At 40.2% G+C, this 15860-nt stretch overlaps 1 protein-coding gene across 1 annotated transcript in view; it reads right to left on the bottom strand.

Annotated features, from left to right (window-relative positions):
- ano10a (anoctamin 10a) overlaps positions 1-15860 on the bottom strand; it is a 46931-nt gene that overhangs the window by 14340 nt on the left and 16731 nt on the right. The window contains exons 7-11 of the mRNA XM_052022990.1: positions 14291-14346; positions 12671-12745; positions 9457-9639; positions 7765-7956; positions 6248-6376 (exon numbers count right to left, since the gene is read on the bottom strand). Coding sequence (XP_051878950.1) covers positions 6248-6376; positions 7765-7956; positions 9457-9639; positions 12671-12745; positions 14291-14346 — 635 coding nt within the window. The remainder of the gene's footprint in view (positions 1-6247; positions 6377-7764; positions 7957-9456; positions 9640-12670; positions 12746-14290; positions 14347-15860) is intronic.

The raw sequence follows: 15860 nt of genomic DNA, 5'->3' as shown, positions 1-15860 counted from the left end.
AGATCACTCAGCAGGTAAAGCATGTTTCCCTGTCCAATCATTCCTTAGTATTTCAGTTTCATTTACCCTTGCACTTAGTACAAACCCCTTGATAACCTCAGCTAATAAAAATCTCGATTCCCATTCCAATCCAAATTGACACCCATCATCTTCAATTTTCTGAGGATAGTTTACTGATTTCCATTGACTTTTCCTGAATAGTCAAGCTCTGATTTCCAGATTATGCCTCTTTGCTCCGAATTTCCCTACCTGAGAAACTAGGTTCTCTGCATCCACATTTACTGAATCTGGTTATTTAAAAAAAAACTCATTTGGATCAATCTTAAGCCTCTGAAAGGAAGTGTTCCCACATTTATGCAACCAGTCCTCAGAATTTAACCTGTTTGTTATAATCCTGGTGGATTGACACTGTACATTCTCTAAAGTTGCACAGCATTTATAGGTAGGGACAGGCCTTTTGGCCAGGTGGTATTCAAGCTCTACATAAGCCATCTCATATTACCCCTCCATTTAAACCTAATTAGCATCTGTCTCATACCTGTCTCCATGTGTTTGTGTAGTGTCCCCTTAAATGCATCTTTAATAGCCACCTTAATTATGTATTGTAGTAGGTAGTTATTCTCACCACTCTGGAAATAGAGTTCCTTGTTGTACTTTAAGTTTGCAAACTCTTTTTTTTAAAAAAAGAGTTTCTCCACAAGTGGAAAAATCAGTGCTATTCCTGGGGGTGGAATGAACAAGGTTCTGCATAATTAAAGGAACACCCCCCCAATTTACCTCCTCGAGGTAAAGAGGAACGTTTTAATGGGTTTGTGATTACTCTCTACACTGGTGCACACTGATAGTTTGTTTACCTGGACACTTAAACCTCTGCCCATCCACAGTTCCTCGTTTCTCACCATTGAGATAATATTCTTGGATCCACACTGGATAGAGTTCACATTGAATTCCATCTGCCAGTTTTACCCACTCATTTTCGCTGTTTGTATCCCTACGATAGTTGTTGTTCCTATCTACAAAATTTACTGAGATTCTTGGTGTCATCTATAAACATGGATATACAACAATGTATCCTTCATCTGTCACTGATATACTGTATATGGGGAACAACAGGACCCAATACCGACAACTGGAATCAAAACTTCACATTCTGCTGATCAAAGTACATTCCTCCCGCATCTTATGCCTCCTACCTCCCACCTCCCACAAGCTACTATTTACAAGCCCGCCTCCCCATTCCATGCACCCTTATTCTTAGTAACAGTTTCTTGCCCAGACCTTATCAAATACTTCTCTAAGACCACATAAACAACTGATCCCCAGCTAAGTTTGTTAGACAGATCCTCAAAAACAATTTACTTTAGTCACACACAATATAACTTTCACAAATTAATGCTTCCTGCTTCTTCAACTGAATCTGGCCAAGTACCTAGTCCCTCTGTGCCAAGTGACAGATTTAAATACTCTGTCCAGAGCTATCATTAACTCCTCTCTCTCTCTCATGAATTAAAAACAGAGTGACATTTGTAAGTTTCTAATTTAATTTGCAAGTTTCTAATCTAATCATGCAAGTGGCCAGTGGAGGAGTAGGGAGCTGAGGCTTGGGCTCAAGAGGCTTCAACATGAAGAGGCTGAGTAAGTGGCCCTGGTGTTGGGAGTGAGAGTGGATCTTTAAAAAGGCTTCAGTGAGGAGGCACACTTAAGGACAGGCAAGGTTTAATTTTGCTGTTGATCCTTACCACTTGATTCAATGTAGGCAGGATGGTAGTTAGGACATTGGAATGCTCCTCCTGCAAGGTGTGGGAAGTCAGGGAACCTCATGGTCTCCCTGATCACTACGTTGGTGGGACGTTCCCGACAGACTAGGTCAAGAAAAGAGAGCTGGATTTGGATATTCAGGATCATATGGGAAGCTGAGAGCATCATAGAGGAGACTTTTACTGAGGTGATCACACCCAAGGTACAGGCTTCAGATAGATGGATGATCACCAGGAAAAGTAAGGGGAGCAGGTAGTCAGTGAAGGGTTCCCCTGTGGCCATTCCCCTCACTAATAGGTATACCTCTTTGGATACTGTTGAAGGGAGATGTTCTTTCAGGGACTACCAGCAGTAGCCAGGTCTCTGGCACTGTGAACAGCTGTGAGGCCCAGAGAGATGGGGTGCAGTCAGACAGGGCAATAGTGATAGGAGATAGCGAGGGGGACAGACAGGAGATTCTGTGGCCACAGAAAACATGCCAGGATGGTGTGTTGCCTCCTGGGTGCCAGGGTCATGGATGTTTTGTTTCTGAGCGGCTGCAGAACATTCTTGAGGGGGAGAGTGAATAGCCAGAGGTTGTTGTACATGTTGGTACAAATGACATAGGTAGAACAAGGGATGAGGTCCTGCAGAGTGAGTACAGGGATTTAGGTAAGAAATTAAGAAACAGGACCTTGAGGGTAGTGATCACTGGTTTACTCCCAGCGCAACATGCTAGTGAGGTCAGAAATAGAAGGATAGGCCAGATGAATTTGTGGCTGAGGAGCTGGTGCAGTGGGTAGGGATTCAGGTCCTTGGACCACTGGGATTTCTTCTAGGGTAGAGGTGACCTGTACAAGAGGGATGGGTTGCACTTGAACCAGAGAGGGATCAATACCCTTGCAAGGAAAATTGCTAATGCTAAATGCTACACAGGAGGGTTTAAACCAGATTGGTGTGTTGGGGGGTGGGGGGGGGGGGGGCGGTTGGGGGCAATTCATGGGATAAAGCAGTAGCCAGCAAGAGCAAGGTTAGTAATCAGGATAGCCAGGGGAAGGGAAAGGAATACTCAGTTAAACTGCATTTATTTAAATGCATGAGATTTAACAGGTAAGGCGGATGAACCCAGAGTGTGGACTGGCTCTGAGGACTGGGATGTTATAGTCATAACAGAAATATGGCTGACAGAAGGGTAGGACTGGCAGCTCAATATTCCAGGATGCAAATGCTACAGGCATGACAGAGGTACTGGTAAGTGAGGAGGGGTGTTGCCTTTTTGATAAGGGAGGACGTAACAGCAGTACTTAGAGATGATGTTATTGAGGGAATCGTTCAGTGAGGCCATATGGGTAGAAGTTAGAAACAAGAAGGGTAGGGTCATTCTAGTGGGGGTGTATTATAGACCCCCCCCCCCCCATAGTCAGCGGGAACTTGAGGAGCAGGTATGTAGAGAAATTGCTCATTGATGTAAGAATAATAGTTGTATTAGTGGGAGATTTTAATTTCCCCAGTATTAACTAGACTACCCAGAATGTTAAGGGCCTGGACAGGGTGTTTCCTGAGTCAATATATAGAAGGCCCTACTTGGGAGGGTGCTACACTGGATCTTCTCTTAGGGAATGAAGCAGGACAAGTAACTGAATTAGCAGTCAGGGAGCACTTTGGCACTAAAGACCATAATTCAATTAGTTTTAAGATGGTGATGGAAAAGTGTAGGACAGGCCCACGGGTTAAGGTCCTAAATTGGAACAAGGCTAATTTTAGGGGAATTAGGCAGGATCTAGCAGAGGTTGATTGGGTGAGCCTGTTTGAAGGAAAAGGAACGAACAGCAAGTGGGAGGCTTTTAAGAGTATGATATCCTGGACTCTTGAGCAGCATGTTCCTGTTAGAGTGAAGGGTAAATCTGGCAAGTTTAGGGAACCTTGGCTGATGAGACATATCGAGGCTCTGGTCAAGAAAAAGAAAGCATACACTGGGTTTAGGAGGTCAGGGTGAGTGAATCCTTTGATTACTATTAAAAGATTAAGAATACTCTTAAAAGGGAAATCAGGAGGTCAAAGAGAGGATCTGGCAGGTAAGGTTAAGGAAAATCCCAAGAGGGATTTATAGCTATATAAAGAGTACAAGGGTAGAGAGAGCGAGCGAGAGCGAGAGAGAATGTCCCCTTAGAGATCAGCAGGGCCACCTATGTCTCGAGCTACAGAAGGTGAGTGGGATTTTTAATGAATATTTCTCTCAGAGAAGAAAATCGGGGTTGTTCAAGACAAAAGGGAAACTAGTGGAGATGTTTTGGAGAACATTCATTTTACTAGGGAGGTGTATTTGCAGCCTTACAGCACATTGAGGAGAATAAATCCCCAAGGTCTAACTGAGTGCATCCCCGGACTTTCTGGGAGGCTAGAGAAGAAATTGCAGAAGCCCTTGCGGAGATATTTGCTTCACTGTTAGCCACTGGTGGAGTTCCCGAAGACTGGAAGGTGGCTAATGTTGTTCCATTGCTTAAGAAGGGGAGCAAGGACAAACCAGGGAACCACAGGCTGGTGAGCCTGACATTAGTGGTGGGGAAGTTACTGGAGGGAATTCTGAGGGACAGGAGCTACCACAATTTGGATAGACAGAGCCTGATTGGGAGGAGTCACCATGGCTTTGTGTGTGGAACTTTAAGAGTTATTTTTGAAAGAGGTAACCAAAAAGGTAGATGAGGGCAGGGCAGTGAATGTCGTCTATTTGGACTTTAGCAAGGCCTTCAACAAGGTCCCGCATGGCAGGCTGGTCTGGAAGATTAGGTCCTATGGAATCCAGGGAGAACTAGCTAGATGGATTCAAAATTGGCTCAGAGGAAGGAAGCAGTGGGTGGTGGTCGAAGGTTGTTTTTCGGAATGGAGGCCGGTGACTAGTGATGTGTCGCAGGGATTGGTGTTGGGATCCTCATTATTCGTTATTTATATAAATGAGTTGGATGTGAATACACAAGGCTTGATCAGTAAGTTTGTGGATGACACAAAATTAGGTGTTGTTGATAGTGAAGAAGGTTATCACAGATTACAGGGGGATCTTGATCAGTTAGAGAAGTGGGCCAAGGAGAAGCAAATGGATTTCAATACAGATAAGTGTGAGGTGATGCATTTTGGAAAGTCAAACCAGTGTAGGACTTGTACTATGAATGATTGGGCACTGGGGAGTGTAATGGAACAGAGGGACCTTGGAATATAAATGCATAGTTTGTTGAAAGCGGTATCACAGGTAGACAGGGTGGGGAAAAAGGCATTCAGCATGTTGACCTTCATTAGTCAGGGCACTGAGTGTAGGAGTTGGGACATTATGTCGCAGATGTATAAGTCGTTAGTGAGGCCGCACTCAGCGTACTGTGCACAGTTTTGGTTACCCTGTTATAGGAAAGATGTGGTTAAACCGGAAAGAGTGCAGAAAGATTTACAAGGATGTTGCCAGAACTAGAGGGCCTGAGTTATAGGGAGAGGTTGGCCAGGCTAGGTCTTTATTTCTTGGAACATAGGAGAATGAGGGGTGACCTTATATAAATGTTTAAGGTTATGAGAGGCATAGATAAGGGGAATGGTAACAGTCTTTTCCCCCAGAATAGGCAAGTATAAAACTAGGGGGCATAGGTTTAGGGCGAGAGGGGAAAGATTTAAAAGGCACCCAAGGGGCAACTTTTTCATGCAGAGGGTGATAAGTATATGGAATGAGCTGCCAGAGGAAATGATTGAGGCAGGTACAATAGTATCATTTAAGAAGCATTTGGATAGGTACATGGAGGGGCGGGCTTAGAGGGATATGGACTGAACATAGGAAATTGAGACTAGTTGGGTGGACAACATGGTTGACATGGACTAATTTTGCTGAAGGGCCTGTACGCCTGCTGTATTGGTCTATGACTCTAAAAGCACAAATCCCAAATCTGAAGAGTTATGTAAAATTATGTACCAATTATTTCTCAACCTATTTCTTTTAATATCCTTGGATGGAAATCAGCAGGCTTTGGGGGGGGGGGGGGGGGGTGCTTTTCCCCTTAAACTGCCATTCCTATTTCCTTCCCTATGTATATTGATTCCATCAAATTGCTCCCCTTGACATATTTTAGGTCATTTATATACTTTTGTTACATACTTTAATCAGGGAATGAAGTATAGTTTGAGCCATTCCGAGACAGATCAAATGAGTATATTTAATTTCCAATTGATTTTCACCCACTCCAAAGCAAACAAACTAAAAACACTGAACTATTTAAATTGCCCTGCATAAACTTGTGGCTCATTGTCTGAAACAGAATTTTTCATCAGTTTTGCAAATTAAATAGATCGGTTATAGACTATATATACCCATATGAACAGAAATTATTCTATGTTGCTGACATGTTACAACAAATCTAACAAAGCCAACTAATCCTTGATTAAAAACATGGGGTTAAGAAGGGGAGGGAAGGAAGAAATTCTTCAGTTAATACAAAATGCACATTCAATCCCAATTAAGTCCACTAGTTTAACTTACCTCTATAGCCACAACCAGCAAGACAAGTTCTATACCATTTCTCTGAAAAAGCCACTTCACTTGGGGCGACATCCCAATCAATGCACAGTTGGTCATCACGGAAATAATTCCCATCGTTTCAAAGGCTAGCTATAGAAATAGGAAAATGATCAATAAAAGCATATAATATTTTAAAAATCAATATTCATGTTAATGTGAGGTTTTAGGGACTAAAATTAGCAAAATATTATAAATAAATAGCATCCAAGGATTAACATTTTCCCACAGTTATCCATAAAGCTTTTAAGCCTAATAAATAACAATTGTTAAAGAAAATAAAATACTCAAAGGAAATAAATTGTGAACATTTTGGACAACTTTAAATCCTGACAGCACTAACTGAGAAAATTCTCCACTCTAAAAACAAACTATAAAGTGCAGTATTTCTATCTGCTTACATCAACCTTCATCCCACAATGGTCACATTATTAGTTTCTTCTTAGGTTTTAAACTCTTCTTGTATCATCAAGTAACTGGTGGCTGCAACTGTCCTCACATACACCTGATACTTTGAAGGACTTAAAAGTGAAACCTCGTAACACCATCTGTACCAAAGCTTGTGAGCATTCAAAGGGGTCATGGAAATTACAGTCATCTGCCTTGAAATGTGTGAACCGTCTATTGAACACAGTTTGAAAGAGAGTATTTTTGGTGCTGGAGTGTGTTTGGCATAGAGATATAAATCAAAGATTTAAATGACCTAATATACCAACTGGATGCAAAAGCCAAACACTGCAAATATGAGAAATGTAAAACAAGAGCAGTAAATATTGGAAACACCCAGCAGGTGGAGCAGCATCTGAGACTTCCGATGAAGGGCCATCGACCGGAAACACGAGCTCAGTTTGGAACAACAGAATAGTATACAAGTACATAAGTTAAGCAGGAATGAGTTATACGCCTACTCAAACCTGTCTCATCATTAAGATCCTGCATCTCACCCACTTCAATTCCCTTAATATCCAACGATCTATCAGTCTCAGCTTTAGGTATACTCAAATGAGCAGTCACTAAGGGATGAAAACATTCCAAGGATTCACTACCCTCTGCATAAAAGGAATTTCTCTTGCATCATTCCCACTCTCCCCCCTCCCTCACCTGGATCCACATATCACCCGCCAGCTCTTGCTCAACCCCTTCCCTCCACCTTTTTATACTGGCCATCTCCCCTCTTTCTTTCCAGTCCTAATGAAGGGTCTTGACCTGAAATGTCGATTGTATACTTCCCTCCACAGATGCTGCCTGACCTGCTGAGTTCCTCCAGCAATTTGTGTATTGCTCCAGATTTCCAGCATCTGCAGTCTCATGTGTCCTCCTTATACTGAGACTGTGATCCTGTGGTTTCAGATTCTCCAGCCTAAGGAAACAACTTCTCAGTTTCTATCTTCTGTCAGTCCCTCTCAATCATTCTTATTTCAATGAGATCGCCTTTCATTCTTCTCAAATGCTTTAGGAAAACAGGCAATAACTCTGCTTACCAACCATACTCCTATATCAGCCACAGGCTCGAAGAACGGCCGTTGGAAGACACAGCACATTTTAAGCCCATCAGAGTAGACTTCAGTGATGTTGTTCAAAACTGCTAATATGGCAGCAAGTGGGTAGACACAGGAGAAAAGACTGACAAAGCCAAACTGTTGAAACAATTCCAAGTAATCATCAAATGTTCCCTACGAGAACGTGGAGGGAAAAAAAAGAGTAAAAAAACACATTTATAGCTTTACATAAAGGATCAGCTGTGACTCAGCAGATGACACTCTCATCTGAATTACAAGGGCTCAAGTCTCACCCTTGACACGCTTCATGTTATACTGAGTGCGCTGCACTGTGGAGTGGCGCTGTCTTTTGGATGTTCTCAAGTTGCTTTACAGTCAATGGAGTATTTTTAAGTGCAGCCAGTCACTACTGTAGATGTGGGAAATGTCTCAGCCAATTTGCACAATGAACCACAACCAGCAATTAGATCATTGAACTGATTGGTTGAGAGATCCATATTGGCCATATCACTGGGTAGATTTCCTTTTCTTCAGATCAGTGCTATGGGATCTTTTAAACTCATCTGATAAATCAGATGATTTAACATCTCAACCAAAAGAAAGCAACCAAAAGTATCTCACTAGAGAGTCAGCCTAAATTTTGTGTTCAGGGCTTTGGAGGGAGACGTGAACTGTCACCTTCTGATTCAGAGGCGAGGGTGTGAGCTACTAAGATATGGCCAATCAATCATCGACATTAACTTTTATCACAACCCTTCCTAACTTCAAAAGTCCCCAATGTCTTCCCATTTCCACAACAGTCTTATTGAATAAAACCTTAATTTTACTTTGGGAATCTAATCTCTTGCCAAATAGCACACAAACTAATCTACCGTGCACTTTCTATTTTCTTCCTGCAACCATACACAATGCTCCAACTGAGGGCCAAGGTCCTCAATATCATCCTTTTTAGCACTTTGTGACATGGAGGGAAGGCTGCCTGTTTCTGAGCCACTAGATGGCAATTCAGTTCCCCAATTCCACTTCAGAAAGCTGAGCACAATGCTAGAAGTTTCCCCACGTGGTAGTGAAGGAAAGAACACTTTTTGGATGAAAATTTAAACTACAATTTACATGCCCTCTCAGATAGACCCCAAAGAATGTGTGATACTATTTCAAAGTGGAGCAGGGGAGTTGTGAACAAGCACTAGGAAGGGCCGAGGAAAGAGCAGTAAAGGAGGGCCAGCTATAGACAAATGGGAATGAGAGAAAAGACAGTATGAAATGAAGAGGGAATAAGGTTTGATAACCAAGAGAGGGAAAGTGGAAAGGAACAAGAAACTCATGGGGAAAATGGTAGAATGAGGAACAACTTATATTAGCTAGCAGCTTAATATTGTAAAATGCCCTGAGGGGAAGAGAAAGTGAAGAACTAAAGTGTAAAGGAGGAGGAATGGTAAAGATATGTATTATTGCATGCAAGATGGAAACAAAATGCTTTGGACACAGGCAATTGAGCCATTTCCAATCACATTAAGTCAAATTAAACTTGCCCCAAGATTCCTCACATAGAATATAAGATCGTAATATTAACAATCTAAGGTAGGCCTGAGGTAGAAGACATTCCTAAGAATTTGAAGGGCTCTGATGAAACTTTGCAGGCTGTATAACCTCATAACTGTGACAGAAACACACCAAATATCTGTCCATTTCTCCTTCCATCTTGACTTGTTCAACTAATGGAAGTTCTTTTTCTAAACTTGTTATATGCAGTTCCTTCTTGATCTTCCTGTTACGACGCTTTTGTAGCCAGTAAGGAAACAACGATTCCACAAACTGGTTGAGTATCTGCGAGGTGATGAGTAAGGCAGCCAGATTCTATAATGAGCACAAAATATATCAGGCACGTTATTGAGTATTTTAAATTTTAGTTCAATAAAACAAAATAGATCTGTACATTTTCCCTTTGAGCCATGAAGAGGTACAGACTAAAACTGGGTGGCCACGTGCATCTTGGCCAAGCAACCGTTATTCACAAATTAAATTCACTCACATCATAGGGAACTAGTTCCGGATGGAAGGATTCACTAGTGCACCGTACATCTGCCTTGTTAAATCACATAGCATAGGAGGCCATTGAGCCATCTTGTCATATGGTTCTGTGAAAGAACTGTACAACTTATGCTTTCCCTCTGTATATTTTGTGGAATCATGAAAAGTAAAAATTTACATGTTTGCAAGTATTAATTAAATTCTTTTAAAAATTGCGATGCAAACTGCTTTCATCACTCTTTCAAGCACCATAGCTGGTAGAAATACCTCTTCTATTAAAACCCCAATTCAATCTCCTTAATATTTTCTTCTCCTGTCCCTACAGATAACTGAAATCTCTCATCCCTGGTACCATTCTGGCTCTGCAAGGTCTTGATAGCCTTCCTAAAATACGAGGTGCAGAATCAGATAAACATCAGCTGGCCTAACCCAGTGCTTAATACTATTTTCTTGCTTTAGTACTCCATGCTTCTATGTATGAAACCAAAACTCCTGTGCGTTTTAGCTTGTACTGCCTTCTTCAAAGACATTTCTAGTAATGCCAGATCCCTTTTAGCGCCTACACCCACTTTTCAATTGCTCAAAAGCGAATTGTATGCCAGTTTTCTTTCCCCAGCATTAGCTAAATGAATGCTAAGAGCCTTCTGGTTTCACTGGGATAACCTTGTTGAGCTTTCAAGGAGATCGAACATTTTAAATATTGAACTACATCTCATGTTATTTGAGCTGGAGATTAGATTTACTGCTCTTAATTTCAACAGTTACCAGCCAGCGCAAACATAAAGGATGGCCACAGCAAGAATAGAGCAGTACACCGCACCTGTCATTCAAGTAAACTTGCTACAACACATAATGTTGTGGTTGGAACATGAGCAAAAGATTAGAGAGAGATGAAAGAAAGGAGTAGGCATAAAAGACAGGGCCAGATCAAGAACAGACGGGGCCAATGGGAAAAATTTCCAAGCAGAAAGTCTCATAGCTGGAAGGTTAGTCATTGATGGAGCCAAGGAGCAGAAAGGTAAATTTTAAATTGGAGTCAGACTAGTTGAAGATGCAAGTTGGGACAGGGAACTGCATAGCCACTTAATGTTTAGCTCATGGTTCAACACACCAAAAGGACTTGCTTTTCATGAATTCAGAATCTCAAAAAGCACTTTAGTAGTGATGTACAAATGAGGTGTAGTCAGTATAGTAATGAAGGAAACACAGCAGTCAATTTATAAATGGCAGCAATGAGAGATTAAATAACGTTTTCTTTTTTAAGTGATGTTGATTGATAGATAAACATTGGCCAAAGACCCTGAAGTTCTTTACCTTTAAATTCAAGAAGAATGGATAAGTAAGGACAGGAAAAAGGGGACAGATGAGATTAAATGGGTGGGAATTCAAGATGGTATTTGTGACATGAAATTTCAGAATAGTTCCTAATCTTCTCATTGGTGAGCTGACAAGGGTGCTGCTCATCCAGGAATGGAGATTTTACATCCAGTCAGACAAGAGGATATTTGTGGAGCAAGAGTTGTAGGTTAACAGTGGAATAAAAACAGAAAATACTCAATGGGTCAAGCAGCATCTGTGGAGAGAAAAACAAAATTAACATTTCAGGTCAGTGATCTTTCATCAAAACTAGGAAAAGATGGGAAATCAAGCATGTTTTAAGATGAGTGGAGGGAGGGTTGGAGAATAAACGGGAATGTCTGTGATGTGCGTGCGCCATTAAGGTCAAGGTCACATTTCCACATAAACCCACCACTTGATAGCATATCTAAAGAACAAAAATTGTATAAACAAAAACCCAGTAACTGCAGATGACTTTTTCTTGATATACTGATGACTTGGATGTACGAGGAATCACTTCAAAATCTATACAAGACACATAACAAAGGCATAGAATAGAACAAAGAGGAGAGCTGAAGGATTCAAGAGGATAAAGACAGACTGGTGGAATATGCAGACACATGGCAGCTGGGAATAATTGCAGAGATATGTAAAATGATATATTTTGGTAGGAAGAACAAAAAGGCAATATAATACATGCACATATCTTTGAAGGTGAAAGGACTGATTGAGTGCAAAGGATTCTTGGCTTCATAGATAGAAGTAGAGAGGACAAAACCAAAGTGGTTATGTTAAACCTTTACAAAACACTGCTTTGACTGAACCTAGAGTATTAAATCCAGTTCTGGTCACTGCACTAAAGCCCGAGGGAGAGAACAGGAAAGATGTAGTAGAATGATCTGGAGATGAGGGCCTTCAGTTTCCTGAATCGACTGGAGAAGCCAGGATAGCTCTCCCTATTGCAGAGAAGGTTGAGAGGTGATAGCTTAGATTTGTTAAAGGGTCTGGATAAAGGATACTGGCTGAAGAGTTAAGAACTAGGGCACAGATTTAGTAAGTGGCAAAAGGCCAAGATACAAAATGAGGAAACATTTTTGCACATAGCGGGTAGTCATTGATCTGGGTGGAGGAAGCATATACAATTGCTGCTTTCAAAACAAAAATTAAGGAAAACTGCAGAAAAAAAAAGAAAACAAAACCGACTGCCCTTGCAAAGAAGTGATGGCCTTGAGGTAAATTGACTACTTCAGGCTGCAATGATTTTGTGGTCCTGTGATTTTAAGAGAAGAAACTATTGAGGATACCTACCAACCACATTAGGACTGTAATTACCAGTTAGGATAAATAGTGACTTACAAAGCAAATGCAAAAACTAAAACAAATGTGGAGGGAAGGCACTTCTGGCTAAATGCTGAACAACTAAGGACCCCTTGCTACAAACTGAAGCCTTTGTTACTTGCCCACCCATGATACTCAACAAGCAAATCAGTCAAGTCACTTAATTTCAAAAATCATTTACCTGTCGTAGAAGTTTCATATCCTGAAGAATAAATGCGATGTAGAAGAGGGATGCAAAACAATTTATGAAATTGAACTGGAAAGATGAAAATTATTTGTGTAAGAAAATCATTAAGATAGGATGACATAATTCCAAAATGCAACATTGGAATAAAAAAAATAAACTCATCAGTTCCTATCTTTACTTTGATGGTGGTTACTCTGATACTGTTACTTCAGCGGTTCTTAGATTTGCAAAAGTCAATCCTAACTATGAAATTTCTAATAATTTTGAATACTATTGAAATATCTGAATTGTCAGTCCCTCTTTTTATCCTTGTTCTCCCTCTGCATGACTTGCCAAGTCATCCATTTATGCAGCAAAGTGGGCAGGTATTCTTTTATTTCAACCAGAAATGGAGTTTTACCCCTTGTGATAATGTCTGGCTGACTTTGTTTTGAGATATGAACTGTCTTCACCAGTTGCATTAATTTCCTGTCCTTCCCTCTCCTCTTGGCATTCATTGGCACCTCTTGATTTCACTTTTCCTCTATCCATCAATGATAACCCTTAAATACTCAAATAATTTTACTACACGAGTTTTGTATATATCTGAAGGCTGTATGACTGCAGCATCCAAAACCAATACCATTATTGTTCAACATTAAAATATGGTCACTGACAAATAGATGGAAGAGCAGGAAACTGATGAGTTACTTAACCACTCCTGAACAGAAGTCGGAAAATTCAGAAAACGCCACTACTTTTGTAATTCTTACACAGCATTTACAATCAGGCCATGCAGTCCAACTTATCAATTTGGTATACATGCTCCATAGCAGCCTCTTCACCTAATGCTATTAGCACATCCTTCTATTCCTTCAATACATTCCTTCCTCCTAGAAGGAACTTAGCCTCAACTCTTCCACCAGTCTCATTATTTTGCATGTAAAGTTTTCTCTTGTAATTCCTCATTAAATTTATTGGTGATTACCATACATTTTTGATCCCTTGTATTGGGACCCTTCACCAGTGGGATCGTTGACTGTGTCAAACACATCAAAACCCTTCATATTCTGAAACCCCTCAGACATTGTTTTTCTATAGAAGAGTTGCAGCTGAATGGTTACCAGCAGTTTTCATTACAGATGACCTGAAGCTGATCTTTAAAAAGTGTAAGTATAAATGATCCAGCTGCCTACAGATGTATTAAATATGCATTCAAAACTAGCTAAGTAGCCCTGTCGCCACTTAGTTCAGATGAACTGATTCTCTCCAATTATTGGTAAAAGGAACACTAAATAGATCACAGCTCCCTAAACTTCTGCTGCAATGAACAAGATCATGGCTGATGTGCATCTTAACTCTATACACCAGCCTTGGATCTATATTATTTCATAGGCTAGCAAACATCAACCAACATTCAGGTTTAAATTAATTGACTGCATCTTGTGGGAAACTGTTCGATGCTGCATTTTTATAATGAAATTTCTAATCTACCAATCCTTTCAATAAAAATCACCTAGCTTTTTTGATACTGGGCTAGCTGGTGTAATCTCTCTTCAATCTAACCCCAGAGCCTGGGTCCTTTGAATACTGTGGGTGACATTCGGAGAAATGCAGGACTTTTATTAAACTTACCACCAACACTTTGAGAACTAAATGATTCTGATACGATGATTCGAGTCTGTGGTTTTCTACAAACACAGAATACGTACATGAATCAATTGATCAGTCAAATGAGGGACAAACAAAAACCTTAGAAGAAAATGTGGAAAGATATTTTTACTAAAAAAAAGTAACAAAATTACATAGTATACCGCAGAATCATGCCATTCAGCCTAAGCTGTCTGTGCTGGGTTTTAAACTCTACATGACTCTCGTAGATTTTCTTTATCTTAACCTTTTATACATCTTTCTATTTGAATATTGCTTAAGGGCTCATCTAGTTTCCTTTCAAAAATGTTATAGTTATTTGCCTCAACTACAACTTACGGCAGCAAGTCCCCACATTCTAATCATTCTCAGAGCACAGTAATAGATCATTTTCCTAAATACCATATAATCTTATTTCAATGATTACTTACAAGTATTCAAGATCAGGTTTTATTATTATCATTTTTGTTATCGCCCATGGCTCACTTGGTGGCATTTTTGCCTCAGAGTCAAAAGGTTATGGACTCAAGTCCCTTGAGCAGAAAGATTGAGGCTGATATTACCAGTGCAGCACTGAAGTGTTGCTGCACTGTTGTGGGTGATGTCTTTCAGGTGAGATGTTAAACTGAGGCCTTGTCTGTGCTCTCAGGCGAAGTTAAATAAGCCTTATGGCATAGTTTTGCTGATAACTATTATTACCCTCAATTAACAAAATCTGGTCATTTCTCACACTGCTATCATGGAATTCTCCTCTTCAAAAACAGTTGCTGACATCAGAACAGTGACTGCTTCATTGGGTGCAAAATGCTTTGTAATATCCCGAAACAGAGAGAAGCATTGTAGAAGTACAAGTTTTGCTTTATCATTTAAATGTTACCAGAGTAAATTTATATTGGTTTTACTCTAGTACTTCTCCAAAAGTTGATAATGTAATTCCTAGCAAACTAACGAAACCACAGGAACCATCAACAGAAGATAAGCTCTTCAAAATGCAGATGTTATACCAGATTTTCCATTGCTGTACACCGGTTCTTCAGAGGAAATTAAAAGATTTCCTGTTTATGTCTTGTAAAAATTTGTTACAAAAATCTAAACTATTTTATTCAATCGTAGCATATTTTAAAAATTTTAAGTGTTTACTTCTAACATGTACAACTGAATCTCAATTACATTCTACCTCTTCCACAGGGACAGATTTTTGCTAAACTTCCAGTTGTTACAATATTTTAAGATAATCTAATGGAGATGCAAGAATGCTTCAGGGTTGACTCATGACTCTAAAGGTTGCATTTTTTTCCCTATTTCATGGCTCCACACCAACAGGAGCTACATTTTATAGAATTTTACCAATCAAACTAATTCCCCTTCAAACACCATTCAACCACCTTTACATTTCCAGGTTATCTGGCTCCACGAATATTCTGTGCAGTCTCATGTTTGCCTCAATCTAATAGTTTATGATGATCTATCTGCTGGGGCCAATTGAAGAGGATGCAATAAAATAATTGCTCCAAACTGATATCCTAGCTCCCACCAGATCACAGTATAACTTAAA

This window comes from Pristis pectinata, chromosome 9, assembly GCF_009764475.1.
Source record: "Pristis pectinata isolate sPriPec2 chromosome 9, sPriPec2.1.pri, whole genome shotgun sequence".
Taxonomy (NCBI): domain Eukaryota; kingdom Metazoa; phylum Chordata; class Chondrichthyes; order Rhinopristiformes; family Pristidae; genus Pristis; species Pristis pectinata.
Note: the sequence above shows the minus strand (reverse complement) of the source record. Positions and strands in the feature narration are given on the sequence as shown.